Source organism: Cryptosporidium ubiquitum, assembly GCF_001865345.1.
Source record: "Cryptosporidium ubiquitum isolate 39726 chromosome Unknown contig_12, whole genome shotgun sequence".
Classification (NCBI taxonomy): Eukaryota; Apicomplexa; class Conoidasida; order Eucoccidiorida; family Cryptosporidiidae; genus Cryptosporidium; species Cryptosporidium ubiquitum.
The window spans coordinates 555,936-583,670 of NW_021639804.1; the positions used below are offsets into that span (position 1 = coordinate 555,936).

Sequence of the window (27,735 nt, forward strand, 5' to 3'; positions counted from 1 at the left end):
TTAATAATTGATCTTGCATATAAACTCAAAATATAAAATTAAGTTTTTATTTATTCATAGAATACATTAAAGTTAATAATAATAGAAAAGTCAAAATTTTGATTAACAATGAATTTAAAATATCTAATACAGTTTCTAACAACAATATTTTTTCTATTACTTTGCTTTTCCGAAGTTTTATCTTGTGTATTCAAAGAACATTTTGCTGATTTAAAGTCTGGTAGAACCTTTTATACAATCAACCAACCCAATACAAATGGTAAGAAAATTGTCTTAGTACATGGTTTGTTGGGAGATTCTACTCAGTTTTATGAATGGAAATGTATATTTTCATGTGCAGGATATCAAGTTTTGACTTATGATTTATTAGGACACGGCAATACTGAATGGAAACTTTCTGGATTTTTTTCACAGGAAAGATTTGTTTCCCATTTGAATGAATTGCTTATGAGTATAGGCTGGGTTGACGAGGAAAGCAAAGCTACTGACAAATTTTCATTATTAGGAGTTTCTATGGGAGGCTTAATTTCCTTGAAGTATGCAATAACTTACCCAAATAATATAAAAAACTTAATATTAATGTGCCCACCTGGAATAATGACAAAAGAAGATTTCCCTTTTCTATATAAACTATCGAATTCTGATTTTACCAGTCTTATCAAAAATATTCATAGCTCCAAAAGAATATTTAGATGTGGGCTTTATTGCGCCTCAAAGGTAGGAATCGTTAAGTTAAATAATCGACTTTCTAAACCAGAGAAAAAAGAAATGGTTAAAAATTATCACAAGTCATTTTCTACATATGTCAAATCTGGTGGAGATGGTAGCTTATTTGATAGACATTTAGATTTTGAAGAATTATCAAAATATGAGGATCAATTTAAAATAGTTTTCTTTTGGGGAATAAAAGATACAACTGTTCCTTTGGCTCCTGCAGTGGAGTTTTTATCTCAATATTTCAAAAAAACTCCAATTGTTGTTTACCCTTTTATTGAACACATTCCAATGTATCCAATATTGTCCCCAGCCTTAGTTTCAGTGGATTTTCTTGAAACAAATTCAAAAATAGGAGTTCCTATTGGAGAAGTTCAAAATATAAATTACTTTTATGATCATGAAGTAAATATCATTCAAGGAATTAACTATACTTATTCTGGAGAAGAAGTTTCTATTCAATTTGACCCAGAAGAATACTCTGAAGGATACATTGACTTTAATAATACTACTTTTTTTTGACTTTATAAATTTAATCCAACAAATTGATAATTAAGTTATTAGTATGTTACACATAATTGATTAACTTACATATTTGCATCTGAATAAAAAGTATAAAAACTAAGAACTGAAATATGGTAAACCCCCACTATAAGTTTATTGTTACATTCAAACATATATTAATTGATATTTAGTGTTTGTTTGAGATTTTTATGTAAAATTAGTTTTGTTTAGATTTAATAATCGTAAAGAATTAAACCTACTGCAAAAAATTCACTTCTAATGATCGTAAAAAGAGTGTCCCATGGTGTTTCTGGTGGCATTTGTTTGACAAATGCAATTGTTCCAGTAAATTTGTATGCAACAAGCTTTAAGTTTTTTCAAGAAAATTGGTGAATTTTTAAGAAAGTTAATTTGTTTAGTTATACAAATTCTCCTTCATTAAAAAAGTATTTTACCGATATATGAAAGAGATATAAGAAACGAAAGAAATTCACTCCATTTCTTTTAACTTACCAATAATATTCCGAGAATTGCTCTCATTTTATCTTCGGTAATTCCTAATAAGAACTAATTTTACAGGAATTCTTGGATAAGCAACAAAACTCCTGGCGCCTAATTTAAGAATTTTTCACACCAAAAATACATGTACAAAATATAATAGTAAAAAAAGTAATGAAGGATAAAATTAGCTATACTTAATTGCATAATGAAGCAGTCTAGTAAGTAAAGTGATTGAGGTATTTAGAAGAGTTAATCTTGTTTCTTTTCTTCATTCCTACTTTCGTCTTCATTCTTCTCTACTTGCTTTTCTGTCTCAGTACCTTCTTCTTCACCAGAATTGAAAAGCTTGCCATTAATTTCAACAGCTTCTTCAAACTTGGTTTTAAATATGTCAGCCTGTTCTGCTTGACCAAATTTGAGTGCAAACTGCTCAAGCTTTTGCTCTTCTGAGAAGTCTTGTACAGTCCAAACCCAGATCTTATTACTTCCACTATTTGGAGTAAGCTTACAGAAACTGTCCTTTTGAATTACATAGTGGTTTGCAACAATTTTTAAAGTCTTTTCTTGTCTTAAAAGAAATCTGATCTTTTTAGTTTCCTTATGTTGTAACAACTTTGCATTTCCAACACCCCTTTCTTTCCATTCTCCATTTACAAAGCGATATAATTTTGCTCGGTGTTTCCAGAACTCTTCCTCATCCTCCTCTCCTGTCATCACCTCTACTTGCTTCAATTCTACTTGAGGAGTATTCCAGTTACCTTCAGTTAATTCTTCTTCCGGGTAATATCTCTCATCTCCACTTCCATTTCCATTTTCTGTTGCTCCCGCATCTTCTTTTTGTTTTGGTTCCTGAGTTGCAGGATTTGAAGTTCCTAATTCAAATTTTTGTTCAAGCTCAGTCATCCTTATTCAAATTTTAGACCTCTTTAATAAATGAAAAACGGCACTAGTATATCAGTGTTTAAACTTAAAGCTTCAAAAGAAAGAAAAACTATAAATATGTAAATATATATATATATATATATATATATATATACTACGTATTCACCTGAATTAAGGAATTTATGAATTTAGAATTTTTACTAATTAGTCTCCCTTCTTATCACCCTATTATCAACGTTGATTCCTCCTTTTTATCCGAATTAATTAGGTTATTATTGCTACTTAATTAATTCTCTCTTCCTCCCTTACTTACTTAAATCTTTGGCGTCTTTATTTCGCTTAATCTTTTCCTGTTATATACTATTTACGATTGTACTTGTAAATTTATATATATTATATTTATTTATAATATTAACTTAGTATATGTTTAGGCGGGCTTTGTCAACAGTAGATACCAGAAATGTGGGGAAGTCGATAATAATGTAATCTGTATTTAAGTAATTAAAAAAATAAGAATAACGCCTTTATAATTTTTATAGTAAAAAACATTGGAAATCAAATGAATTTAGTTTAGGATATAAGTGAAGAAAACTAAGGTTTCTAATAGAAACCTTAGTAGAATTTAAAAGGCAATTAAAGTTAACTTTCTAACTAAATTGTATATATACGACCCTATATCTTTGTATTAAATTATTCATGAATTAGGAATTGCATTAGATCTGTCAAGAACAGTCTGTTTAAGATACATTATATGTATCTCAAAAAAAGTGAATAAAATGATAATAAAAGTGAGTATTAAAGGAAAGACTGAATTGAGTTCGCATGTATTAGTTTCAGCATTAAAATCATAGAGAAGCCAGTCTGAACAATTTGGAGGAATACATTCATTAACAGACGAATCGTATTTGAATCCATTTTCCGTTAGACACTCTTTCTTTGGAATACAATTGGAATTTGTAGAATATTCAATATTATTAGAATTATGGTTTTTATATTTGAATTTAGGATAGAACCCAACTTTTCCTGAACTATGATCAACTACTATGCCATATGATTTAAGGAAAAGGGATCCAAAAAGTATCATGGGAGTATTTGAGGATGTATAATAAGGAGATAAGTAGTTGAAATTATAACTTTCATTATAAGGTATGTAATTAATTTTTCCAAAAGTACCTTGCGAAGAATTAAGTATACACAAATAATCAATGTTGTTGAAACTAATGATATAATCATCCAGAATGATCTTTATAGGCTCTACTTCACCATTATTAAGCTCCATTTGGCTTAACCAAAAAGAAACGACAGGTAATGGTTTCTTCTTAACAATACATAAAGATGAATATGGGAACAATTCATCATTATCTAGATTTTTTTCTTTTGATTTATCAAACTCAAATCTATTATTATCATTAATATACTCGGGACATTCTAAAGGCAGCCATTTTACTAATCTTGCAAATAAAAAGGGAGGTAAAGATAAACAAGTTGATGATAAATCCAAAGCAGCAAGCCAATTGGAAGATATTTCTCCCATAATATTTGAATCACATACTTTTAAATTATAAATTTGAAATACACTTAATGCATCATCGTAGACAAATCCAGATTGCTTAGACTCACTCCAATAAATTAAATTAGGATCCCAATATTCAGGTAAATTATTTAAATATAGAAAAGATGAATTAGGATTTTCAAAATTCACATCAAAAGTATACTTCGATGTGTTGTACAGCATTAATATATCGCTCCAAATTGATATACCTCTGCATGAGATAGAAGAACCTAAGAATTAAGATAATTGTAAAGTTAAATAATGATGAAAAGAATTTTGAAAGTTGCAGCTGAGTTCAATATATATAGATTATCCGAATGAATTATGATTTAATAATTAAATTAATGAAATTAATAGTTTACTATTTCAGTATATCCCATAATATCAACACATCTTAATTCAGACCCGAAAGATGGTAAAATTAAGGGAAATCATCATAAATAGTAAAATCAAGCAAAACCATTTCACGGAATTCAATTTCTATATTGTAATCTTGAACTAGTTGCTCATACTAAATAGTAAAATCAAACAAACTTACCTACTAAACCAATAAAACCATCAAAATTGTGAAAAGATGGCCAATTTTCTCCACTTCCCGTAGATAAATTACTCTTTATCAGTTTAATAGGAAATTCCTGTAAAGTCAATTCTGGAATCGTCCATGGAAGTATTACCAATTCATTCCCTTCTAAGAAGACTTCCAATTTACTTATACCATCGTAAACCTTTTCATTAGTATGAAAAAAAGTGTTAAAAGCCCCATTTTCTTTTGTATCAGGAAACTTCCTATTCTTTTCACATTTATATGAATTTATATAGTAACTGATTCTGCAATAATCCTTATTATAACACCAGGAAGCGGAATCAGATAGTAATGGATCATAACAATTATTTTCACTCCATCCAACATTACCGTTCTCATTACTTTCGTCCTTATCTTCAAAGCTGGTTCTACTTCTAAATGAGTAACCTAGTTTACCTTTATTACAAGCCTCAGTGCCATCTTGAAATAACCGAATTCCCTCATTTAATGTATCAATTACTAATAAAACGGTTCTTTTTCCAACTACTAAATTCAACCCCAACTTGTTACTGGAAACATCAAGAAATAAAGGTATTTTTAAATTCTCGTTTTCTAGTGACACTGTTTCATTTTTAATTGGTTTCTGTGACTTTACATATATTAATATTAACAGTAAAAAAAACAAAGTAAGATTCATCAAAATTAGTCCAAAATATGTATTTCTTTCTCAAAAATATAATACCATTAAATAAATTCTTCTAGCATTATTTATATTAAATAGTTGAATTACTTGTTTAAAAATAAATACAATAATATAACTATAATTTTATGAGTATTTTGCAGTTAAATTTTTGTTGATTTTGTACATAAAAAACTATAAATAAAAGCAGTAGATTTAATCAACTTCAGACAAATTATATTTGGTGCCAATTATTATTTTTATACATATTTTATATTGTTACTTTGAATAAATAAATGCATATTATTCCATTATGACCACATTCTGGATAACTCTAACTATAACTCTTTTTTAAATAAATTATTTCATAACTTAATAAATGCTATTTACTAACTTATTATTAATTCAAAAAAAGTGCATTAGGATTAGGCGCCAGCTCCTGCCTATTTTTTGTATTTGTTTTTTAGTTAATTTCTGATACCGGTTGCAAATGAAATGAATACAAACAATTGTCTTACGTGTATTATTTGCATGTGGACAAAATTATTATTACAATTATTATTAAGATAAAAATATAAAATATTAATTGATAGTAATTTAGAAAGACAGAATATGTAGGCATTTATTACTATTTGAAGAGGTCAGGGAATTACAGTGTAAATTAAAGAAACCTGATTTTTTTCTTTTTAATCTATAGACTATATAATTTAATAACTGTAAAAATTTAATACCGGCAAAATTTGTATAATTAATAGTTATTACTCGGTCACGAGTTGATTTAATTATCTATATCAATATTGCATGTAATAGGTAAATATTTTCAAGGTCTTGAATATATGTACAAATCATAAAACATTGAAGACTTACACTTTTGTTAGATCAAAGAGATTTGTAATATATAGAGCAGTCATTCGAGAAGAAGATAAAGTACATACATGCATTTTATAAGAATACATTTAAAAAAATAAAATATTACTGTAAAAATTCAAAGAGTAGCCAAATATAATACAAAAAAATTCACATTTGTGAAATAAGATATTATGAAAATTACAGGTTTAGTTGTTATATTGGTCATTAAAGGCTTATTACTAACAACTAGAGTTAATAGCTGCGAAATTTATGATTTAGATATTAATGATGAAAGTAAAAATTGTAAACATTCTTATTTTGAAATATCGGAAGAAATACCCCTTAATAAACTTGAATCATTAAAATTCAAAGAATTTATTTTTGGTAGTATTGAGCTTATTATCAACAAGATCACATGGGGGTTCGAAAAAGAACACGAGAAATATCTTATTGAAAGTCAGAAAGATGTTTCCTTTGTAAACAATATTTCGGTTGACGAAAGGATAAATAACTACCTTAAAAATGCTGATCTTCTAACAGGAGAAGAAATTAAAAAAGGGGTATTACAAATACTAAAGAATTATCAAAAGAACGACAAGAAAAATAACCCGGATTCTTCAAACAGAATGATTCACTCTGAAACACTTGAAAACGATCAAATTTCATTCAACCAAGGATTTGTTAACTTAGTTATATTCCCCAACGAATATATTTAAATTTTAAAAATTTGTTTATTGTTCAACCATAAATCAACTAATTTCATTTAATTAAATACATTTAAAGATTTCTAAATTTGTTTTTTTGATATTTTTTGACATAGAGAAAGAAAAACATTTTTAAAAAAAGAATTACTACCTATTGTGACTAATAATGAATAGACTTTACTATTTCCTTCTCACAGTTGTTGATGTATTTAGAAGTTTTTTGTTACTAATTCAGAAGAGGTTTCCTATTATATTCCAAATATCTCTTAATCTCTTCATAACTTATTAATCCATCATGATTAACATCTGCAATAAACAGAAGTTCATCAGCTTCTTCGGATGATAGTGGAGAAATTCCTTTTGTTGTCAATAACTGTTTCAATTCTAAAGTAGTAATATAACCACTATTATTTCTATCTAATAGTCTAAAACCCAACTGAATTTCGTCATCACGACTTAATCTCAAAATCTTCATTCTTGCTAAACGTCTAAATTCGTCAAAGTTCAAAGTTCCATCTCCGTTCATATCAAAATCTTCTTTAAGTTTCTCAAGCTCGCTATCAATGTGCTCGCCAGTAATTTCTGCAGCTGAGGCTTCATGCCTCGAAAATGTGACAGTACCATTATCAAAAGCTCTTCTCAAGGCAATTATTAAATCATTAAGTCTAATTCTACCATCTCCATGTGTATTCAATGTATCAAATAAACCTTTCAATGCTGCTTCATGCTCCAAAGTTAGCTCGGTCATACCAAATGGAATTCTCCTTTTATTGGTCTCTACATTTCTTCCTTTTGTATCTCCCACAATTGGGCAGTATTGTTCATCTCTAAATAAAACAGAAACCTTAGTATTTGCATTCCCACTCCTAATATCTGATAAATCTGCCATTTCTTCTTCGATTAACAAGAGTACTTAAATAATTATTTCTTTATATATAAACTCTTTTTTGACCCTTTTATTGTGAGTTTTTTATACTTTTCATGCTTGTTTTTAATAGACACAAACATAAATTAACTAAATTACGTGTGCATTATTGCTTGGGCGCCAATTCTATACATTCTTCAGCATGCCACCGCCAAACGATCTATTCGTTAATATAAATAAAATTGCATGCAAATATTAAATATTAATGAGAAGTAAATATAAATTTATATTAAGGAATTATTTTAAACCAGCCAATCATATTGAAAAAATTTATATTAGTTATTCCTTTAGATGATGATATTTCTGTAGCAGTAATTATTCCTTTTGTTTAATTATTGAAACTATTGCTTTTGTTTTAATACTAGAAAAACCCTATAGAACTCCGATTTCCAATTTCTCTCTAATATTTCGAAGAAGGATTGAATTTGGTTATATTTGTAAATGGATAGCAGGGCGTTACTTTTTACACGATTTGTTTCTAGAAGATTCCAAGCTATTTTTACTTTTGTAAGTATTATAAAATTTAGCTTAGTAATTTGTATGATATTTTTACGGATATTAGAAATGTCCCTTATATGAACATTGTTTCCTTTCGCTGACGTTTTTAGTGTTGTTTGACGTTTATTATCTGTTTTATTTATAATTTTATTTTGCTTTAATTGGTTTTTGAATATATCTGGTTTACAATAGATTTCTTTATTAGGATTCTTTGTATTAGTGGTTGGAGATAATGTCATTTCAGATAGTAAATTTAAAGTAGAATCTTTTAATGATGATGAATTAGAGTGGAAAAGTGTATCATTTGTGTTATAAGCCGCTGTAGAATCTGTTGAAATAATTAAATCCACAGATTTTCTTTTTTTTTGTTTATTGTCTTTATTTTTTAATGAAATAATTCTTAGTAATTCTCTCCAAAATAGAAAAATTCTTCTTTTTATTATTAATTTATAATGTATTTCCATAAATTCGGATTCTCTATAACTATTAAAAAGATTACTTTTTATTTGATTTTTAAATAATTCCCAATATTCTGACATTCTTTTAATTATGATTCTTTTCAAATGATTTGATCCTTGTTCAATTTTAAATAAAATAATTCTTCTTTTTATCAACAACAAATCATTTTTAAATGTAAAATCATTTTTTGATGTGGATAAATTACTTGTACTTCTAGATGATTCACTTTCTTTATTATTCAAATTTATAATGCTGTTAATCTTAATCTTATAGAAACTATTATAAAAATTTCTTTTTTGAATCTGATTAAATATTAAAATCATATTATTTATTGATGATTGAATAATTACTTTTTTTAACTTTCTATTCACCTTTTCAAATAATTCCTGAGCTATTGTTTTTTCAATATATTGATTTGCATTATAAAGATTTTTTGCATTATTTTTATTTGATCTCCAATTTTTTAGTGTATTATTAATATAAAGAGTCCATTTCTGAGTATCTAAAGTTGATGTACACTTTATTTTAATTATTTCAATCTTTTTATTTTTAAAATTAAAACATGAAAATCCTCTTATTTGTGAAATTTCTGATTTTCCGGAATTATGTTCATTATTATTTATTGTTAAACAGTAGACACAAGGGTCCATTTTTGATATTTCACATTTTGATATGGATGCAATTGATATACTTTTCTTAATTTTATATGGATATTTTAGTTCATGGCATACAAAAATATTTGATTGTAATAAACAATACTCCTTATTCCAATATGAACCGAATAATGGATGCTTTTTTTTCCTCAATACAACTCCGTAATAACCGGTTATTATAGGAAAATTATTTATTATATTTCCTGGATTAATTTCACTTTGAAAATTGTCTGTATCAATTTTTTTTTGACCTGACAATTTTAATTCCTCATTATCATCAAAATTCTCGTATGAATTTAAACTTGTACTAACCGAACTATTTATCATTATCACAATTCAATTCATTTCCTGATTTCGATCTTTTTTTGATTTTTTGTTTGGGTTTATATTATTACTATAAAAAAACATTCTATCCATCCTCTGTTGATAATTTGCATTACATGCTCATATTTATTTAATTGTGGGGGAGTTTTATTTAATTTTTGTTATTTGTAATTATTCTCATTTAACCGCAATATTTTTCATTTATGACTATATGCATTATTTATTACATATACCGGAATATATCCACATGTAATCAATAATTATTTGCCATCCACATTAAAATGCATGTTTTTGCATACATGCATTTTAGTAGCACATTTTTTCAAGTATTTCTAAAAATTATTATTAATTAATAATTTATATTGGCAAATAATACATTTAATATTGTTCTTCGAAATTTTGTTTTCAATACCAACTTTGTATTTTTGACTCTTTTCGTAAATATGTACATGCTTTAAATAGCATTCGTAATGATAATTATGCTTACAGTGATTGAGAATTACTTTGCTCGAAAGTTTTCTGTTTTCTAAAAAAAACAATTTAGAGTTGCATAATGAACATAAATCTGTATTATAATTCAAAGATGAACCTTTTGGTAAATTATTTATATATTCTTTAATATTTCGATTACTCTCTCGATTGCAAAAATCAATATTGGTGCATGCCAACTCAATTTGAAATTTGAGGTATTTTTCATGTATTTTTTTATTACTAATAAGGTTTTTGTTCTCTAATCCTTCTTTAAAGGACTTAATACATTCAATAATTAATTTCTTAATTTTTGGAATTAAATACTTACCATTAAAAGGAATTTTATGGTAATTGCAGCAATCAAATGAATAGCTTGAGCTTTTAAAAAGGTCTTTTCTAAGGATGTTAAACAAAAGCTGATTTTTTGGAAAACTAAATTTAGATAAAACATCCAAAATATAACTTTCAGGTAAACCATCTGTTGGATTACAAATAAAATATTCATACCAAAATATAAAGTTATCCAATTGATTGGATTCTGTAATGTTACTATTTAAAACCATATTAATAAATTCTTTCCATATATTTTCCCCATCTGAATTAAAATATATAATTAAAGATAAACTACTGAAAATTATTCCATTATCTAATAGTAGTTTTAATGCACTGGTCTTATTATTTAATAAAAACATTGCAATTGACTTAACTTCAATAATATATTTTTTCTCAGAATATAAATCATATTTAACGTTCTCTAGGATATTTGATGTATCCAATTCTGCCAAATAATTTAAATTCTCGGAACTAAATAATCCATAATTAATTGTAATAAAGTTCAAAAATTCATGTACTGAGAATTCTAAATAGATCTCAATAATGTTATTTAGGTGAGAATTAAAAAAGTCAATTACCTCTTCTAAATGTATATTTATTTGTTGGTTGTCTGAAATATTGGTAAATTTGTTACTAATGTAATTACTCTGATAGAATAATAACTGTTTCAAAAATATAAAGCAATCCTTTTTTTTATTTTTAATGATATCATATAAATAATTATATTCGCCGATTATATTATTGTATAATAATATTCCAATAATTATGTAATTGTTGGTATTTAATATACAGGAAACATTCTCAAATATAAATTTTCTCACTTTATTTGGACAATTTTTGGAATACATATTAAAATAATTGATAACTGAATCTTTTATCATTTCATTTTCGGGTATTATTTCAAGCAAATGAAGACAATTAATAATAGTTTGTTCCTGAGATACCTTTACCCAAGATAAAACCTCAATATAGCTCAAATAGTAGTAAGCAATGTTTTTGTTATCTTTTGAATTAACCTGGTAGCTATTTGAAATATCATGATTACATAATCCATGTCCAAAACCCTTCAAATCTAAATCAGTATTAGTTTCCATGAAAAACAAAAGTCCAGAGTAAATTTTGTTATTCCAATCAAGTTCCATAATTATTTTATGAATTGGAAGATTATTAATTACATAGTAGAATAAAGTAATGTCTTTTTTATACAACATAGAAACAAAATTTGAGTACCACTGTAAATCTTTAATTTCTATAAACATCTTTAAAAAACTGTCAGAGTCTTTTAGATAAATTATAAAGTCATAAAAATTACCAAAATAGCTGAATAAATCAATATACAAATCAAATTCCTGTTTTGTGTCTTTTAATATTTGTCTCTTTGAAAGTACCTTATCTACAAATTCAACTGAGTTTTTATTTTTTTTAATGTAATTAACCATAAGACATGTCTCCATTTCTTTTGAAATGTCACAATTAATCAAAAAAAGAGAATTATTTACAAAAGATTTCTTCATACATGAAATAAAAATCTCATCCATTCCCATTGATTCCATCTTTAGAAATGATTGATTTCTATTTTTATGTATTAATAGTTGGTTTTTTTCAAGCTTTAGAAATCTTGGTACACTCAAAAGATGTTCCAAATTAACATAATCAGATTCATTTAAATACTTATATCTTCTGAAATCTTTTAAAAGTCTTTTTTTACAATGTATTATATCATGTTTTACAATTCTGAAGAAAGGATCAAATATAAATATATTAATTTGATCTTTAGAATTACTTAAAATAGCCATAATACATGTATAAATTAAATTCAGAGGTTGGATTTCAATATTTGAAATATCAATGGCTGAGTAAACATCTTTCATCTTGTATATTAATTTAAAGTTAAAAATGTATTCTTCTTTTTCATCTTTTAATATCTTAAACAAAAAAACTTTATTCTTAACCAAAATATATATATTTCCCTGACTATAATGAATAAGTATTCTATTCATACTCACTCTCTCATCTATTGTAAGATAATTCTTCAAATTTATATTCAAAAATAACTTGTCTAAACTATAACTATATAAGTATAGTTTATGTCCAATATTCCACAAAACTGTCTGATTTTTAGAATTCCATATTGCATTGATTTTGCAATTATTAATAATTTTTTCATTAGTTCTGATTACTTTAGTTTTGTAATCTAATTCATTTTCTAAAGATAAAATAATACACTTTCCACTTTTTAATATTAGTAAAATTGTGTAATTAATTTTATTAAAAAAGAAATTAATAACTTCAAGTTCTCTAAAGATCTTTATAATTTCAATTTTTTCTGAAGAAAAATTTATCTTATAAACCAAATACTCATCTTTATTGCTAAGTGCATGTAGTAGTTTTTTGTTCTCATCTAGAGCTATGAGCCTAAATATTTCCTCTTTAGTTCTAAAATTTACTCTGGTTTTCCCAATTCTGGTAAATTCTTTATTTTTTCTGAAAATTACTATTTCATTATCTAATGTACTTATTGTTATTAAAGTTTCGCTTATACTAATTGCAGTTACGTCATATTCTAACAACAAGTTAAGTATGTCGGCAGAAAATTCGTAACTAAACAATTCTGGTAGTTCGGAATTCTTCCATTCATAAATATCAGCTGGTTCACCGTTCTCTACTTTAATTTCATACAACATTTCATTATTAATTTTAAGAAAAAAGTTCCTTTTCCTTTTCAATATTATTTATTTTTTTAATAATAATACTATTATTAAATTTCCACGTAATCAACTATTATTTGCAATTGCACGAGTTTTTCCTATGCATGCAATTTCATGTATTGTAAATTAATCTACACAAATGTATATATATATTAACAGTCAATAAAAAAAAAAATCAGAAATAAGAGAAATATTTAGATTTTTTGTATTTTATAAAAAACAGTTCAGTTGAATCTTAGTATATTGTTGTTTTATTTGATCTTTAGTTTAATTTCTTTTTAAATTTCTTTTCCAATAATTTTTGGATTGCATGCAACATTTATAATTATATTATTAAAAAATTGGGCGCCATATGTAGTGGGGGGCGGTACAGGGCAATGATATCATATGTGTCAAAAGTATTAAGGGAGAAGTAATAATAAAAGGTAAATAATAAATTTTCTTAGTTGTAAATAATGCCAAAAATAAGAGGGTTAATTTTCAAAAGGAAATAAAATTACAAGAAAAGAACTGATTGAGTGAAAATTGAATATTGTCAATATTGAGTTCTCATTGATTGTTACTTTATTGGCTTTGTTTCATCATATAACTTCTGTAATTTTATTGCTAATTCTAGCCATATATAATTAATTCTAAACATTAATAAAAAAAAAATTTGTATATATATTTGTATTGATTAATATAAACACTCTATATATGCAATTAATATTAATATATTATAATACTATATATTCAAGGCATTAAGATGAATTCATTGGACAATCAAAGAAAAAGCAATTTAGAGGACGAGAGAAAGAGACTTAATTTACAGCTTTTAAAGCGTCATGATGAAAACATTAATGAGATTATTGCACATTCCAGCTTTGTAAGTGTATATTTGATGGATGGAAATAGTCAGAAGTGGGTCAGAGGAGATGTTGAGGGTTTTTTACATATTGTTAAGAGAGACATAGAACCGATATATCAACTAATTGTTTTAAATCAAAAAAACCCTGAGAATCTTATACTAGGAATTACAAGTGAATGGGAGCTAAGTGGAGAAACAAACTATTTATTTTATAAGGTTCCAGGCAAGAATCAGAATTTTACAGTTTCATGTTTGTGGTTTTACGAGGTCGAGGAGAGAAAATCAATTGAAGCTTCATTAAAACGAATTATCTCAAAGTTGATGGTTAGAAGATTGAATACGGATATTGATAATAACTCATCATCTAATGGACTTCAGTCAGATTCTGCAGCTATTTACAATAACAATGCAGGGAAAACTATATTAGAATTCCTCAATAAGAAATCTAATCAAAAGAATCAAGGTAACGAAATCAACATAGAGCAGATGATTAGAGATTCTGTCAATAACAATAGAACTATAGAAGCTAATAAAAATACTAATAACAATAATAATAATAATAATAGTAAAAATAATAACAATAATAAAAATAATGGCATAAATAATATCAATAGTGCTAATAAAAATAACCATAATGGAAATAATCAGAATTTTAGTAATAAAAGTATTAGTATGGAGAAAATTAACAGTTCTGAAAAAACTGTAATTAGTGACTCACTTCAGAAACTTTTGCATTTTCAAGATATTTTAGGCAAAGGTAGCAAAGTTGAATGTAATTCTTACCAAAGAAATGAAGATATTACTCCTGAAGCAATTACAGACATTGTTATGGATGTATTATCTTCAAGACAGGTTTATGATATGATAAATGAGCGTATTGAGCTTTTATTAAGAAAGTAATTAAATAATTTAATTGTGATTTGACACAATTTCCAATATAATTTCATTTAAGGTGTATTTTTTATTAGGGAAGTCTAATTTATAGCTATTTGTAATTTGATATATAGCTTCATTAATATTTACTAAACCAATTGTTTCAGGATTCAATATTGTGTTGGAATCTAATTTTCGATCATGCACTGAATAATCATTCATTTTTTGAGTGTCAATTTCAGTATTATAAAGTAATTTTCTTAGATTTTCATTTTCACAATCTTTTGTAATATTTTTAAAGAAATTTATAATGGAATTATTTAGCAATACATCGGTACTTTCTTTTTTTATTTTAAGTAATTTTGTAACTATTCGCACTGAAGTACCCCAGTTCAAAAGGAGTATAACAAACTTGTATTCAATATCTGAATTTGATAAATATTCTGAAATTAATGAATTAAAACTATTTTGAAGTTTTTCCATGAACTCCGACATAATTTCTGGCATCTCAATTTCTAAACTATTCTTAATATAACTTATCGATTCAACCAAGTTCTCCGTCTCTTTAAAATAAAGGGGAGTCCAATATATTTTTACTATTTCACATATATAATTCATTAGATTTTGCAAGTAGAATCTTTCTATAAGTTTTTGTGTATTAAACAAGTCATTATTCAAAATTATCTCACCATTTTGTTTGAATACATCATTAATAATGCTTAAAAAAGAAGGCAAAATAGTATCTATTGAATAAGAAAAAGGATCCCATATTAAAAAATCGGTATTTAAAAAACATAATAGTATTTTGTAAAAGCTTTCAATTTGGAATATAGTAAGAAAAATTTTTTCATTTGATTTGATTATTTTTTTAATTATATTATTAAAAGGATCAATTTTTAAAAAATCTCCTCCAGAGTCGTTTTCTAATTTTTTAATTAATGATGATCTGGAATTTTGATAACTAGACTTAATTTGATCATATTTTAAAAAATCCATACTATTTAAACATTTTAATTTATTAGAATAATACTCTTTGAATATTTTTCTCAATTCTAACTCAAACCCTTGGGTAATTAAAAGATTATTAGCCTCATGAAATTCAGAAATCCTGTACAGTTCGTCGTAAAGCTCTGATAATAGTTGTTCTATTCCAGAAATATCACTTATTTCATCTTCTAATTTATTTTTTTCAATAATATTTCTTTCCCTAGACTCTGTTATATTATATATCTCATCTTCAATCCTAGAAATCCGTATTTTTACGTGTTCCAACCCATTCTCAAACTTATTCATCAAGATTGACTTATATTTATTACTTTTTAAAAATTATTATTTAAATTTCCCGCATGTGGATAAATATAAATGCCGGGATTACATGTCAAAATAAGAAAATAATTATTACGTCATTTAATGAAATTCCGGTATAAAGAGTACACATAATATTAATTTAATGAAAAATAATAAATAATTCTGAGAAGTTTTTTTTTTATGGTAAAATATTTTACTAGTTGAAATATGCTCAAAAGAGAAAGAACCAATGAGTTAGTTAATCAAAGAAATAAATTAAGTACATACCAGGCCCAAATATTGACAAATATTCGATTATTGGAGTTCTTAAAGAAGATTTTAGGTAGGTTAATTAAATAAAAAGAAATTTCTGAGCATTAGAAAGCATTATGTAACGATCATTTTTTAATTTTATTATTTTTTTCTCTTTTGAAAATTCTTAGAAACTTATAACAAGCTTATTTCTAACAATTACATTACAAGGATATCCTCGATATTATGTGGGGTTTCTAGTGATTGTATTTGTAAGCTTGGAAAGTGCCCTGGAATACATGGGACTGACAGTATTAATGATTTTAAAGATGTAATTATTGCAATAAAAGATAAAATTATAATAAAAAGGATTACAGATACGCCTGTGCCGATTTCAAACACAAAGCTCGACTTGAACGAAATATTGGCTAATTCTAGAGACTACATAATAGAGTTCAAAGTTGAGGATAAATGTGTAGAGGATAGAATTAAGGTTAAAGAATTAGATACACAATCTTCCACAAACTTGATTCGAAGTAAGAAGCTTGGCAAAAAATATATGGACTCTTTATTGAAATTCTTTGAAGACCAGATATTAATGAATATTGGTGTAAAGAAGGAGAAAAATGATAACAAATTGACAGATAAAGTTGATATAGAGGTAAAAGAGAATAACTTGGAGGATTTTAGAATAAAAAGAATAAATCAATTAATTTCGCTTGCTAAAGAAAAAAATCAAATAATAGGCTCTGATGAAGTAATTGAAACCATTTCAAAAAGTACCATTTTAAAGGGAGGGATAGTAAGCCAGAAGACTGAGAATGCAAGAGAAGCCAAATATTGCGATGAAAATGATGAAATATATTCAATTTTGGATCAAAAAATACTTAATATGCTGAGTTCTTATATTAATAATAATTCATCTGATAAATTCAGATTTTATAATCATCAAAGTGAAGCAATTAAAGCAATTTTGAAAGACAAAAAAAATGTAATAATTACAACTGGTACATCTAGTGGGAAATCCATGTGTTATATACTTCCATGTATTCAATTTGCTATTCAGAATCCAAAATATTTAACATTGTTGATATTTCCGACAAAAGCATTATCAGAAGATCAGTTTATGAAGATAACGAAAATAATAAATTGTTTTAAACCTGAATCCGGGGACATTTTACCAGTGATAAATAAGTTAGATGGTGATACAAATATGAATCAAAGAAGAGAAATACTATTAAAGAGTAATATAATTTCAACAAACATTGATTTTATTCATTGGAATATTGAGTTTTTATCCTGTATGATTTATAATAGACTAAAACTACTAGTTATTGATGAAGCTCATATTTATACAGGACATTTTGGAATTAATACTAGTTATATATTAAAGAGACTTAATAGAGGTATTCTATACTATAAACAGAAGAATAAATTAATAATTCCAGAACATTGTACTCAGTATATTGTATGTACAGCAACAATAAATAATCCTATAGAACATTTTAGAAACTTGGTAGGCTCCGAGTTTGAAAGTCTTAATGATATTTCTCTCATTGATAATGATTCAAGTTCAAAAGAAGAATCATCAATATTAATTTGGGATAGTAATAAGTATATTAATAAAGATAATACAAAAAGTTACAATCAAATTAAAATAAACAAAAGTTATAAAGAATGTATTAATATGTTAATAGAGTTTTATTATTTAAATCGTAAATTAATTCTATTTTGCCATTCCAGAAAGTTGGTTGAAAATATTAAGAGAGATCTTTTAATGGTTTTAAAGAAGATAAATATACATAATAATCATCATTTTAACTTTGAAAATGATATTCAGATTTATAGAGGGGGTATTTCTCAGGTTGAAAGAAGAAAATTGGAATCACTAATATTTAATGGCAAAGTCAAAATAGTTATTAGCACAATTGCACTAGAGCTCGGAATTGATGTAAAATGCTTTGATAGTGTAATAGTTTTTGGGTACCCTGGGTCCATTAATAGATTAACGCAACAGTTTGGAAGATGTGGGAGAGATCATAAAACAAAAAGCATTAAAATGCTTATGCTAAATGAAAATAATGAAATTGATAATTATATAAGTAACCATGGTAAAGAGCTACTATCTAAGCAGTTTGACTCGTGCGTTATTAATCTCAAAAATCCCTATTTATTAATTCTTCACCTTATATGTTTAACTGTTGAATCTTTTAAATACATCAATGTAAAAAGAGATTCAAAGATTTTGGATTTAAATTCAGAAATACTAGTTGATATTGTCAAATTCTTATATAATAGAAATTTACTGGTTAATTATGATAATTCAAAGGTCCAAGACTTCAATACATGTGACTTGTATTATAATTGGAATAAAATAAAAAATCAGGTTGAGGTGGGGATCGAACCTGCATGTATATCTTCATTACTATCATTATATTTTGAAAATAATGATCAGTTGATATTGAATGATCCAAAAGATATTTACAAACAAATAGACGTTAGAGATAGTGATCTAACTATATCTCTTTATAATGTAAAAGATAACAGAATTGTGATTGATACATTACCTATTCTTAGTTCAATTCGTCTAGTGTATCCAGAATCAATATATTCAATAAATGGGGTATTATTTAAAACTTTATCTGTAGACTTAGCATCGAGAAGAGGTAAGTTATTATTTTTTATTTATTATCTAATAATTTAATTTATTTAATAATTAATTTTAGGTTTAATGCAGGAGATTAAGAAAGGTGATCATAGACTTAAACAAAAAACTGTTTCTTCTGGAGAAATTGCAGTAATAATGCAAGGAAATGGTGAAAGATATACACTAAATGAGAATTCAAAGAATGAAATGATTAAAATGAGTATATATATAACGGGAGCAAGAGTTACTTTTGATATATATAGTTATTCAGTATATGAGATAATTAACAATGAGTGGATTTTTCTGGAAGAGAAATATATTCAAAAACCTTTGGTATATTCTTTCAATACAATGGGAATGCAGATAAAGTTAGAATTAAGAGACAAATTTGAAGTAGAGATTATCAATATAGCTATACATGGAATTATTCATAACGTAATTAACTCACTTCCAAAGTATATATCTTGTAATATTAATGACATCTCCTGTGAATGTCCTGACAGTAAGTTTAACATAATTTTTCTTTTCATGAAAAAATGACTTAAAATCATAATGATAAACTGAAATTTACCTTATTTTATAGTTAAAATTTTTAATCAGAAGAACAAACAAACAGATTCAATAATTCTTTTACTTTATGAAAATAAAAAAGGAGGTAATGGATATTTTAATGAGCTTATGAAGTTAAAGTGTACTGAAAATGGAAAAGAAGTACGAATTATTGAAGATATTATTCATAATATGAGGTATAATTTAAATAGTTGCAACTGTAAAAACGGTTGTCTAAACTGTGGCTTTCTTTTGTACTCGTGCATTAAAAATAACAGACATATCAACAAACAAATTACATTAGAAATATTAGAAAATATTGAAAAAATTCGAAATAATACAACTTAATATATATACCCGACTTAAATCATTCATTTATTTGTTTTTATCCACATAAATGATGACGTGCCAAAAATGTTTGCATGCAGAAATGCATGCAAGTACAAAAAAAAATTATTAAAATTGCAATTAATAATTATTTGGAATATTATTGACATTAGAATATTCAGTAACTTGGTTATTGTTGATATTATAATTAATTCTAAGTTTCATTAGTATTTGGTTATTATCATCCCCATTTTTTGTTACTTTAATTTCTTGTTTTACTGGAGAATTGAAGTTATTAGAGGGAAGATGGCTACTTGAAGCAGTCTCAAGGTGAATATTAAGATATTTTGGAACTGCAATTTCCAGTTTAAAATTTGATATATCGATTCCAGAAATATTAAAATATTTTGCAGTAAAGTTGGTTTCTTTTTGGTTGAATCTGTTTTTGGATATGTCAAAAGTAATTCTAATATCTTTATTTTCGTATATTTTAATAGTCTCAACAGAGTTTAAATTATTATTTGGGGCTGAAGAAGGTGCTAAATCAAGCTTATTGAAGTCAATGAGGTCCTCAAACGGGGAGCTTTTTATAGTTGGAGCAGGTTTTTCCTCGTTAAAGTAAAGTAAGTTATTATTACTGGTAGAATTAGTATTGGAATTTATAAAAGAAGCAGATGCAGAAGCAGGGATCACGAGATTTGATGTATTGAAACTACTAGGATTTGTTTTTGCATTATTACTTGTCAAGCTGTCAAATAAATCCAAAATGTCACCACTATTCGATTCAACTTTTGAGCTATTAATATTCAAATTATCCCTATATTTAAGATTATTGTTACTTGTATTGGGTGCTACTTCATTAATATTGGAATCAAGGTCCAAAAGATCTGTTACAAGATTGTTATTGTTGGAACTGGTGTTTACATTTTCATTCTTGTTTTTCTTTGGCGAATTATAAGCATTAATGTTATTGTAACTATTTGATCTGGTCTCATTAGAATGAAGATTTGAAATGTCAAATACTGGAATAGGATTAAGAATTTTGTTTCTATTAGAATCCCAGTTAGAGTTCAAAATTTGCATATATTCTAAAGCTCTCTGTTGAATTTCTACTGAGGAAGATGATACTTGGCTTTGAATAAGTTTTAGGATTTTATCTTTTTGAGCCTTCAGTCTAATACTGGACTTAATTAAAGCTACTAATGCAAAGTTAATCGTGGTCTCTATGGAGTTAATAGAGCTGTAAATTCCAACTCCTTTAATCGGATGAGAGTAATCAATACATAAATTATTGACTCCTGATAATGACAGTGAGTAGTTGCTATTGGAGATTTCTCTTGTATTGCTGATTAAAATACTTTCAATCATACTAATAATAGATTCTTCAGAAATATCAATTTCTGAGGAATCTAAAGATTTATTATCTTCAAAAGAGTCAATTCCATTATTATTAGTAAACAAATACTGAGAATATTCACCTATTGCCCACAAAGTAACTTGGATTAGTAAAATCTGGTCATTTCTAGATAATAGAGACAGATACAACTTTTTGACAGTATATGAATGAATGCTTGAATCATTTAAAGAAGAAAGATATGAAATAAAATAATCCCTTTCTTCTTCTTTAATTATATTTCCGGCTAAGCAAAACAATTTAATATAAGTGTCAATATACCATTGTGGGTTTAAATGCTTGCATTTTCTTACCGCCATACACATCCCTGTTGCCAATTCTATAGAGAAATCCATCTCTTCATTTTCCGTAGAAATTAATAATGCATTAAGTAGTTCCTTGATAAAAATCTTTATATTACTTTCGTTTATTAATGAAAATAGAACTTTTAATGCTCTGAGCTTTATCGATGAATCCGAGTCCTTTAGACAGTCTAAAATTAATGTATGATGTGGCGCCAAACCTGCATGTGTATTCTCATTACCAGTATTATTACTACCATTTAAGGCTTCATTATTATTTGAAATAATTAAAGAATTATTGGAATTATTTGGAAACTCTTTCATGTTTTCTAGTAATCCAAGAGCAACAAAGCGGATATTCAAGTCGGTATTCTGTAAGAATTTTGTCACAGTATTAACGGCTAACATATATAATCCGTCCTCATTAATATATGGTAATAATTTGGTAATAGTTCTAACTGATTCATATAAAATAGAGTTACCACCATTTTTGGAATTATCAGTATTGGTTAACAACTGAGCAAGCACAGCACAAATGTTTTCTTTAATATCATCTCCAATTACAGTTCTTAGATCACCAATTGCAATTAGTATGTGTACTTGTAGAAACTGATCAGTGACACCTCCATTGTCATATTCCATAGAATTAAGATATCCTGCCATGCTAATTGTACTTAATATTTTTACCAGAAGAGGTACAAAAGGTCCTAAAGTTTCAATGTGTTCAGGATGATATTGTATTATTGAATTGATCATATGACATGTACCTAAAAGAACTCCATGATGTTTATCCTCAAGAAGAGAAGGGATACAATTAATAAATGATTCAATTTCTGCATCCTCAAGAACCCTAATTATATGTACTGACGCAAGTAATGCTCTCTTTTTAATGAATGGATTTCCAACAAGTAAAAGTTCACTAACTTCTCTGAAAACTGCTCTACACATTTCTTTAGGAGCTGTGTTAGCTATAGCAGAAAGTGCAAGTCCATTAATATATTGATTTGAGTGATTGAGATCATTCTTAATACTATTGGTTGCTAGTAACAAAATTTCAGAATCTTCATCTAATAATTGACATATGGCTAGATATCCAATTCTTTTTTCACAAAACTTATTGCTAGCAATCAGTTTTAAACATTCAACTTGCCCAAATTGGCTTGGGTATCCAAGCATATGAATAAATAATAACTTTGCAATATTTCTCTGTCTATATTGATTTTCATCTTCCTTAAAGAGTGCTCTTATATGTGCACATTCTTTTGATATTATAGACCTTTCTTCAGCCGCTGTTTTGCAGCTTCTAACTTGTCTAATTAGTTCACGTAGCTTTATTGACATTTTTCAATATTTTAAAATTTTCTTAGTAAAAGATGTTTTTGAAGTTTTGAAATCCCACTCTAAAATAACGTCAATGATTTGGATTCGAAATGAATCTAGTAAGTAATAAATATTCTTACGACGCTATAATAGTGGATAATAACCATAAAAATAGATAGAGAAAATATTTTAAAATAATTATAATTATATTAAAATTTTTTTTCAAAACTTTCTCTAATTTCTATCTTCAGCTATTTTTTCCTCACATTTTAAATTTATTTTTAAAAAATAATAAATACGGTACTGGGCGCGTAAGTGTGATCTTGAGACGTTTTTTTTTACAAGATTTGCACGGGTGGGGGTGGGGGGATAAAAGTGGGTGTTCATGGTTAAGAGTCAAAACAAAAATTTATTTAGTAGAATATTTGAATAATGATTTAATATTTACTTGTTTAGAAAGTAGAATTAAATTGTAGCCATAATATATTTATTCATAAGTATAATATAGAAAAAGAATCCATATATTTAAGCAATTTTGCAAAATAGGATAAATTACAAAATAGTTAGGAAAAGTTTTTTCAAAACTGAATTTAAACTGAATAATTATTTAATTAAGTTAGTATCTATTAGTGATTATACAACCTTTGATTGGAATGTAATTTGATAATTCAGTAGTAGAATAGATCAATTTTAAAAATAGGAGAAAAAAAGAAGTTTATGAATTAGGTTTTTTATTCGTCAATGCTCCAATATTCTTTATCTTTTCTTCTTGGTTTCTATTCAAAACAATTACATTTTATATCTTAAATTAAATTTAAAATACATCATTTAACTTACTCTTCTTTTTTGTTTTTTAGATAAATTTCTTTCATTTAATAAATTATTTACATATATAATGTAAGTAATTAGTAAACAGAAACATAAAACAAGGAAAGCTGAAATTGTATAAACTGTAAAAAATAGAAATCATAAGTTATAATTTGAAAGAATATTGGATTTTTAATTTTTATTGAATATTTTCAGAAATTCTAGTAATACATACCTGGATCAATCATTTTATTCAAAAATTATTTATTAATATAACTTAATAATTATTTTTTTGAAAATCAGTAATATTTGAATAAATTCCTTTAATTTCAATTGAAAAAGGATTTAAAATAGCTATTAAACCTTTTCAAAAAAATTGGTTTTTTTTTTTTTTTTTTTTTCTACTGGTATATAAACTATTTAGTTAATAATATTGACAAATTTCTATATACATATAACATATATTTCTGTTAATAGAAATAATTTGGGCGGGAAACCCCCAATATTTTATTTAAAAAAATTACATGTAAATAATTATTACACAAATAATTATTGCATTAATAAAAAGGGGGGAGAGGTGGTGGGGGGAAGGAGGAGATGTGTGACAAAGATATGATTTAATATTAAAATAACAAATATATAACTTATAAAGGTTAAGAAAGTATTATTCAGCAATTCTGTAAAAAATGGTTTTTTTTTTTAATAGGTGATAAATTTTTCTGTTAAAATTTTTAATTTTAAGAAAAAAAAAAATTAAAAAATGGCGGTAAAAATTGTGTAATTTTTGTTGTTTAACATTAAAAAAAAATAAATTGATTATAAAAAACAGCATCAAAAAGAAAATTGATTAAAAAAAAAAATCTAATGATTTATATATTTCAATTGAGGGAAAATTAGAATCTGAATATTATTTTATATGAAAAAAAAGTTTTTAATGACTTCTTTTTGCTTATTACAACAAAATAAGGATCTGAATAATATTTTGAAATTTTTCTTTTGAAGTTCTGTGATTAGATATATTCAAGGAGTTACAATAATAATACCTTTACTTAAGAGATTTTTGATATTAATTATTATTACTAAATTGAAAAGGAATCAACACACATTAATCGGATTTAAAGTATTAATAAATAATTAATAATTAATTAAAAGAAAACAAAAGTAACAATATTAATAGTACTGGAAACTGATTATGATTTGTTAGCACTTTAATATAGATAAAGTCTCTTTTATAGTTGTATTAAATCCGAAAATAAAAATTAATAGTCTTAAAAAATGGGAATTGTTGAAAGTGTGGAAGATCTGACTCAGGAAATGGAGTTAGAAATGAAGGATTTTGATGGTAAGTTATTGAATTATTATCTTAAAATATTTGGAAGTTAATATTAATTTAATTATTAAGAAACCATGCAAGATAATGTTTTTCCTTGGTTTCACATAGTTCAGTGGTCGAGCGAAGAATTACCCACAAATACTGTATTGAAATGGAACTACAAAAGCATTAAAGAAAAAGTTCAGAGCTTGACATTGAACAAGAAAACCTTTTTAACAAATTGTCCAGTATCTATAATACAAGGATTTTCTCTAGATGAAGATGATTTGAACTGTACAATACCTTTTGCAGAATGGGCAGCAGCACTACTTTCACAAATGGATGATTTAAATAATATTAGATATGAGCTAGTACCAGGCAGAATGTCTGAGAGTATATTTTGGCAAAGTTATTTTAATGCTATAAGAAATATTATTATTAAAGATGTAAGTTTTTTATTATTAAATATTGGTAATTTATTAATTAAATTAGGTTATAATATCTATGGAAAGTGGGAATGCTTTAATTTCAAATTCTTCATATCCAGTTAAAAAATATAAGGAAATTAATGAAAATGAAATCTCAGAAGAAAATGTTCCAGACTTTTATAAAAATGATATAATATATCCCGATAATACTTTAAATGTTATTAATGATACCAATATGGACGAATTAAAAATCAAAATAAGCTCTGAAGAGTATCTTTCCGAGATGCATGAACATGATTTAGATGCAAATACAGAAATTGATGAAGAAATTGAACACGAAAAAAAGCTTAAAAATGAAAATAAATCTCAGAGCCAGGATTCGGATAGCATTCTCCAAAGCCAAGACCAATACAGAAATGAGAGTCAAGTCCAAAAGCATGACAAAAACGAAGATCAAATTCAAGTTAAAAACCAAATCAAAAATCAATACCAAGACCAAGACCAAGACCAAGACCAAGACCAAGACCAAGATCTAGATAATTGCGAACACAGAGCAAATAAAGAGGCAATAAAAGAAGAACAAGAAGAAATAGATAGTGAATCATACATCAAAAATAATTATACTTACAATGATAAGAATATAAAACTCTATAATAATCAATTAGATAGGAAGATGAATGATATTTACACAAACCAAATGGATGATGATAGTTCTGACCATCAGTTAAATAGTTCTGATTATGAACAAGAAACTAACGATTTCAACGACTGTAGTAATATTCATGATCACAATAGTGCGCTTTTCTCGGAAGAGATACCAATTAATCAAGAATAAGGTTTTAGTATTAGATACTACTATTTCTCCACCTACATATTGTATGTATTACCTTAACAACTTGTCGCCAAATTAATTATCAAAAGTTCTAAATGGTTTTCTATAGTGAAATCATAACTGGTTCCTGATTAGTCTCCACATTCATTGAAGAGTCTCCGGTTACCATGCTATCATTATTTCCAGTACTTTGGCCAGAAAAGTATGAATCTAGCTGTGAGTCTAGTCGTGCCTTGCATACATCCGCTCCCATGTATGAATCTAGTGCAGCATCCTGTTGTTAAAAAGAAAAATCAATTTAGAGTAAAATAGGTCAGTGCGCGGAAAAATTATGCAAAGTTAACAATTGAAGAAAAAATATATTCTGAAAATCCCACTTTAGGCGCCATACATTATAACCAAATAAAAATGCATGTGGAGATTCACAGAACTTTCTTAAAAAAAGTAACTTACCAATGATGCTGTGCTTGTGGTGTTTTTGTTCTTTTGGAGACGTCTGTTTCCTCTAAATCCTCTTGAGGCCCCTCCTCTTCCTCTAGATGCTGATCCAGAACCACTGTTTCTGCCTCTAAATCCCCTTCCCCTTCCTCCGCCACCTCTTCTGATATTCGAATTTCCGGATGAATTAAAGCGTCCAATGCTTCCCTTCCTGTTTCTTGCATTTTGTGAGATTGAAGATCCTTTGTTACTGGAGTTCCTAGAAGATGCCAGTCTTCTTCGGTTTAGATTATCGAAACTAGTATTCACTCTCCTACCACCCTGACCCCTAATTATTCTTGATTTTGAACTCCTATTTGCGGAGTTCAAATTATTTCTTGAATTTGACAAATTGGTGTTACTAAGCCTCACAATACGTCTTGTAGAGTTTGAATTATTGCGCAATTGACCTATAATTTTCAAAAAGATTAAAAAAAAAATCAGTTAAGAATGTCATTAATACTTATATATATATATCACGTTTTGCTTCCCCTTTTTTTTCTCTCATTGCAAGAAACATTCGTTTAATATGGCTCCATTAACTACATTGATTACATATATCTGCATAATCTTTACAAAAATATGAATAAGAAATACGATTGAATGGCTTAAATTATTTTCAATATAAATCCCAATTTTAAAAATCTGATTTTTATAAATCCATAAGCTTTAATAAATGCTAAAAAAAAAAAAAAAATATGTAAAACCGAAATATTCTGATATAACTAACAATAAGTTGCCATGCCAAATTTACAATATAATAGCGTATATGCACACAAACACCGGTATACAAAAATATATGA

At 26.4% G+C, this 27,735-nt stretch overlaps 13 protein-coding genes across 13 annotated transcripts; 5 read left to right on the forward strand and 8 right to left on the reverse strand.

Annotated features, from left to right (window-relative positions):
• Nucleotides 1-108: 108 nt before the first annotated feature.
• Nucleotides 109-1,236, forward strand: cubi_02045 (uncharacterized protein; the record flags this gene model as incomplete). Its single annotated transcript, XM_029019057.1, has 1 exon — nucleotides 109-1,236. One exon carries the CDS (start codon nucleotides 109-111, stop codon nucleotides 1,234-1,236), a length of 1,128 nt encoding a protein of 375 aa, XP_028876531.1.
• A 732-nt stretch (nucleotides 1,237-1,968) lies between these two features.
• Nucleotides 1,969-2,622, reverse strand: cubi_02046 (uncharacterized protein; the record flags this gene model as incomplete). Its single annotated transcript, XM_029019058.1, has 1 exon — nucleotides 1,969-2,622. The coding sequence occupies one exon, from the start codon at nucleotides 2,620-2,622 to the stop codon at nucleotides 1,969-1,971; it is 654 nt and encodes a 217-aa protein (XP_028876532.1).
• A 673-nt stretch (nucleotides 2,623-3,295) lies between these two features.
• Nucleotides 3,296-5,373, reverse strand: cubi_02047 (erythrocyte membrane-associated antigen; the record flags this gene model as incomplete). Its single annotated transcript, XM_029019059.1, has 2 exons — nucleotides 3,296-4,383; nucleotides 4,692-5,373. The coding sequence occupies 2 exons, from the start codon at nucleotides 5,371-5,373 to the stop codon at nucleotides 3,296-3,298; spliced, it is 1,770 nt and encodes a 589-aa protein (XP_028876533.1).
• Nucleotides 5,374-6,395: 1,022 nt separating this feature from the next.
• On the forward strand, nucleotides 6,396-6,920 carry cubi_02048 (uncharacterized protein; the record flags this gene model as incomplete). Its single annotated transcript, XM_029019060.1, has 1 exon — nucleotides 6,396-6,920. The coding sequence occupies one exon, from the start codon at nucleotides 6,396-6,398 to the stop codon at nucleotides 6,918-6,920; it is 525 nt and encodes a 174-aa protein (XP_028876534.1).
• A 214-nt stretch (nucleotides 6,921-7,134) lies between these two features.
• cubi_02049 (calmodulin-like protein) lies at nucleotides 7,135-7,797 on the reverse strand (the record flags this gene model as incomplete). The annotated part of the gene is made up of 1 exon (XM_029019061.1): nucleotides 7,135-7,797. One exon carries the CDS (start codon nucleotides 7,795-7,797, stop codon nucleotides 7,135-7,137), a length of 663 nt encoding a protein of 220 aa, XP_028876535.1.
• Nucleotides 7,798-8,174: 377 nt separating this feature from the next.
• Nucleotides 8,175-9,770, reverse strand: cubi_02050 (uncharacterized protein; the record flags this gene model as incomplete). Its single annotated transcript, XM_029019062.1, has 1 exon — nucleotides 8,175-9,770. One exon carries the CDS (start codon nucleotides 9,768-9,770, stop codon nucleotides 8,175-8,177), a length of 1,596 nt encoding a protein of 531 aa, XP_028876536.1.
• Nucleotides 9,771-10,099: 329 nt separating this feature from the next.
• Nucleotides 10,100-13,255, reverse strand: cubi_02051 (uncharacterized protein; the record flags this gene model as incomplete). Its single annotated transcript, XM_029019063.1, has 1 exon — nucleotides 10,100-13,255. One exon carries the CDS (start codon nucleotides 13,253-13,255, stop codon nucleotides 10,100-10,102), a length of 3,156 nt encoding a protein of 1,051 aa, XP_028876537.1.
• A 769-nt stretch (nucleotides 13,256-14,024) lies between these two features.
• On the forward strand, nucleotides 14,025-15,026 carry cubi_02052 (uncharacterized protein; the record flags this gene model as incomplete). Its single annotated transcript, XM_029019064.1, has 1 exon — nucleotides 14,025-15,026. The coding sequence occupies one exon, from the start codon at nucleotides 14,025-14,027 to the stop codon at nucleotides 15,024-15,026; it is 1,002 nt and encodes a 333-aa protein (XP_028876538.1).
• Nucleotides 15,027-15,035: 9 nt separating this feature from the next.
• cubi_02053 (uncharacterized protein) lies at nucleotides 15,036-16,292 on the reverse strand (the record flags this gene model as incomplete). Its single annotated transcript, XM_029019065.1, has 1 exon — nucleotides 15,036-16,292. The coding sequence occupies one exon, from the start codon at nucleotides 16,290-16,292 to the stop codon at nucleotides 15,036-15,038; it is 1,257 nt and encodes a 418-aa protein (XP_028876539.1).
• Nucleotides 16,293-16,514: 222 nt separating this feature from the next.
• On the forward strand, nucleotides 16,515-20,082 carry cubi_02054 (LHR1 SKI2 family RNA SFII helicase; the record flags this gene model as incomplete). The annotated part of the gene is made up of 4 exons (XM_029019066.1): nucleotides 16,515-16,629; nucleotides 16,730-19,204; nucleotides 19,265-19,687; nucleotides 19,769-20,082. 4 exons carry the CDS (start codon nucleotides 16,515-16,517, stop codon nucleotides 20,080-20,082), a joined length of 3,327 nt encoding a protein of 1,108 aa, XP_028876540.1.
• Nucleotides 20,083-20,202: 120 nt separating this feature from the next.
• Nucleotides 20,203-23,097, reverse strand: cubi_02055 (gamma adaptin; the record flags this gene model as incomplete). The annotated part of the gene is made up of 1 exon (XM_029019067.1): nucleotides 20,203-23,097. One exon carries the CDS (start codon nucleotides 23,095-23,097, stop codon nucleotides 20,203-20,205), a length of 2,895 nt encoding a protein of 964 aa, XP_028876541.1.
• A 2,061-nt stretch (nucleotides 23,098-25,158) lies between these two features.
• On the forward strand, nucleotides 25,159-26,458 carry cubi_02056 (uncharacterized protein; the record flags this gene model as incomplete). The annotated part of the gene is made up of 3 exons (XM_029019068.1): nucleotides 25,159-25,225; nucleotides 25,445-25,641; nucleotides 25,688-26,458. The coding sequence occupies 3 exons, from the start codon at nucleotides 25,159-25,161 to the stop codon at nucleotides 26,456-26,458; spliced, it is 1,035 nt and encodes a 344-aa protein (XP_028876542.1).
• A 100-nt stretch (nucleotides 26,459-26,558) lies between these two features.
• cubi_02057 (uncharacterized protein) lies at nucleotides 26,559-27,440 on the reverse strand (the record flags this gene model as incomplete). The annotated part of the gene is made up of 3 exons (XM_029019069.1): nucleotides 26,559-26,729; nucleotides 26,909-27,342; nucleotides 27,413-27,440. 3 exons carry the CDS (start codon nucleotides 27,438-27,440, stop codon nucleotides 26,559-26,561), a joined length of 633 nt encoding a protein of 210 aa, XP_028876543.1.
• Between the last annotated feature and the right edge of the window lie 295 nt (nucleotides 27,441-27,735).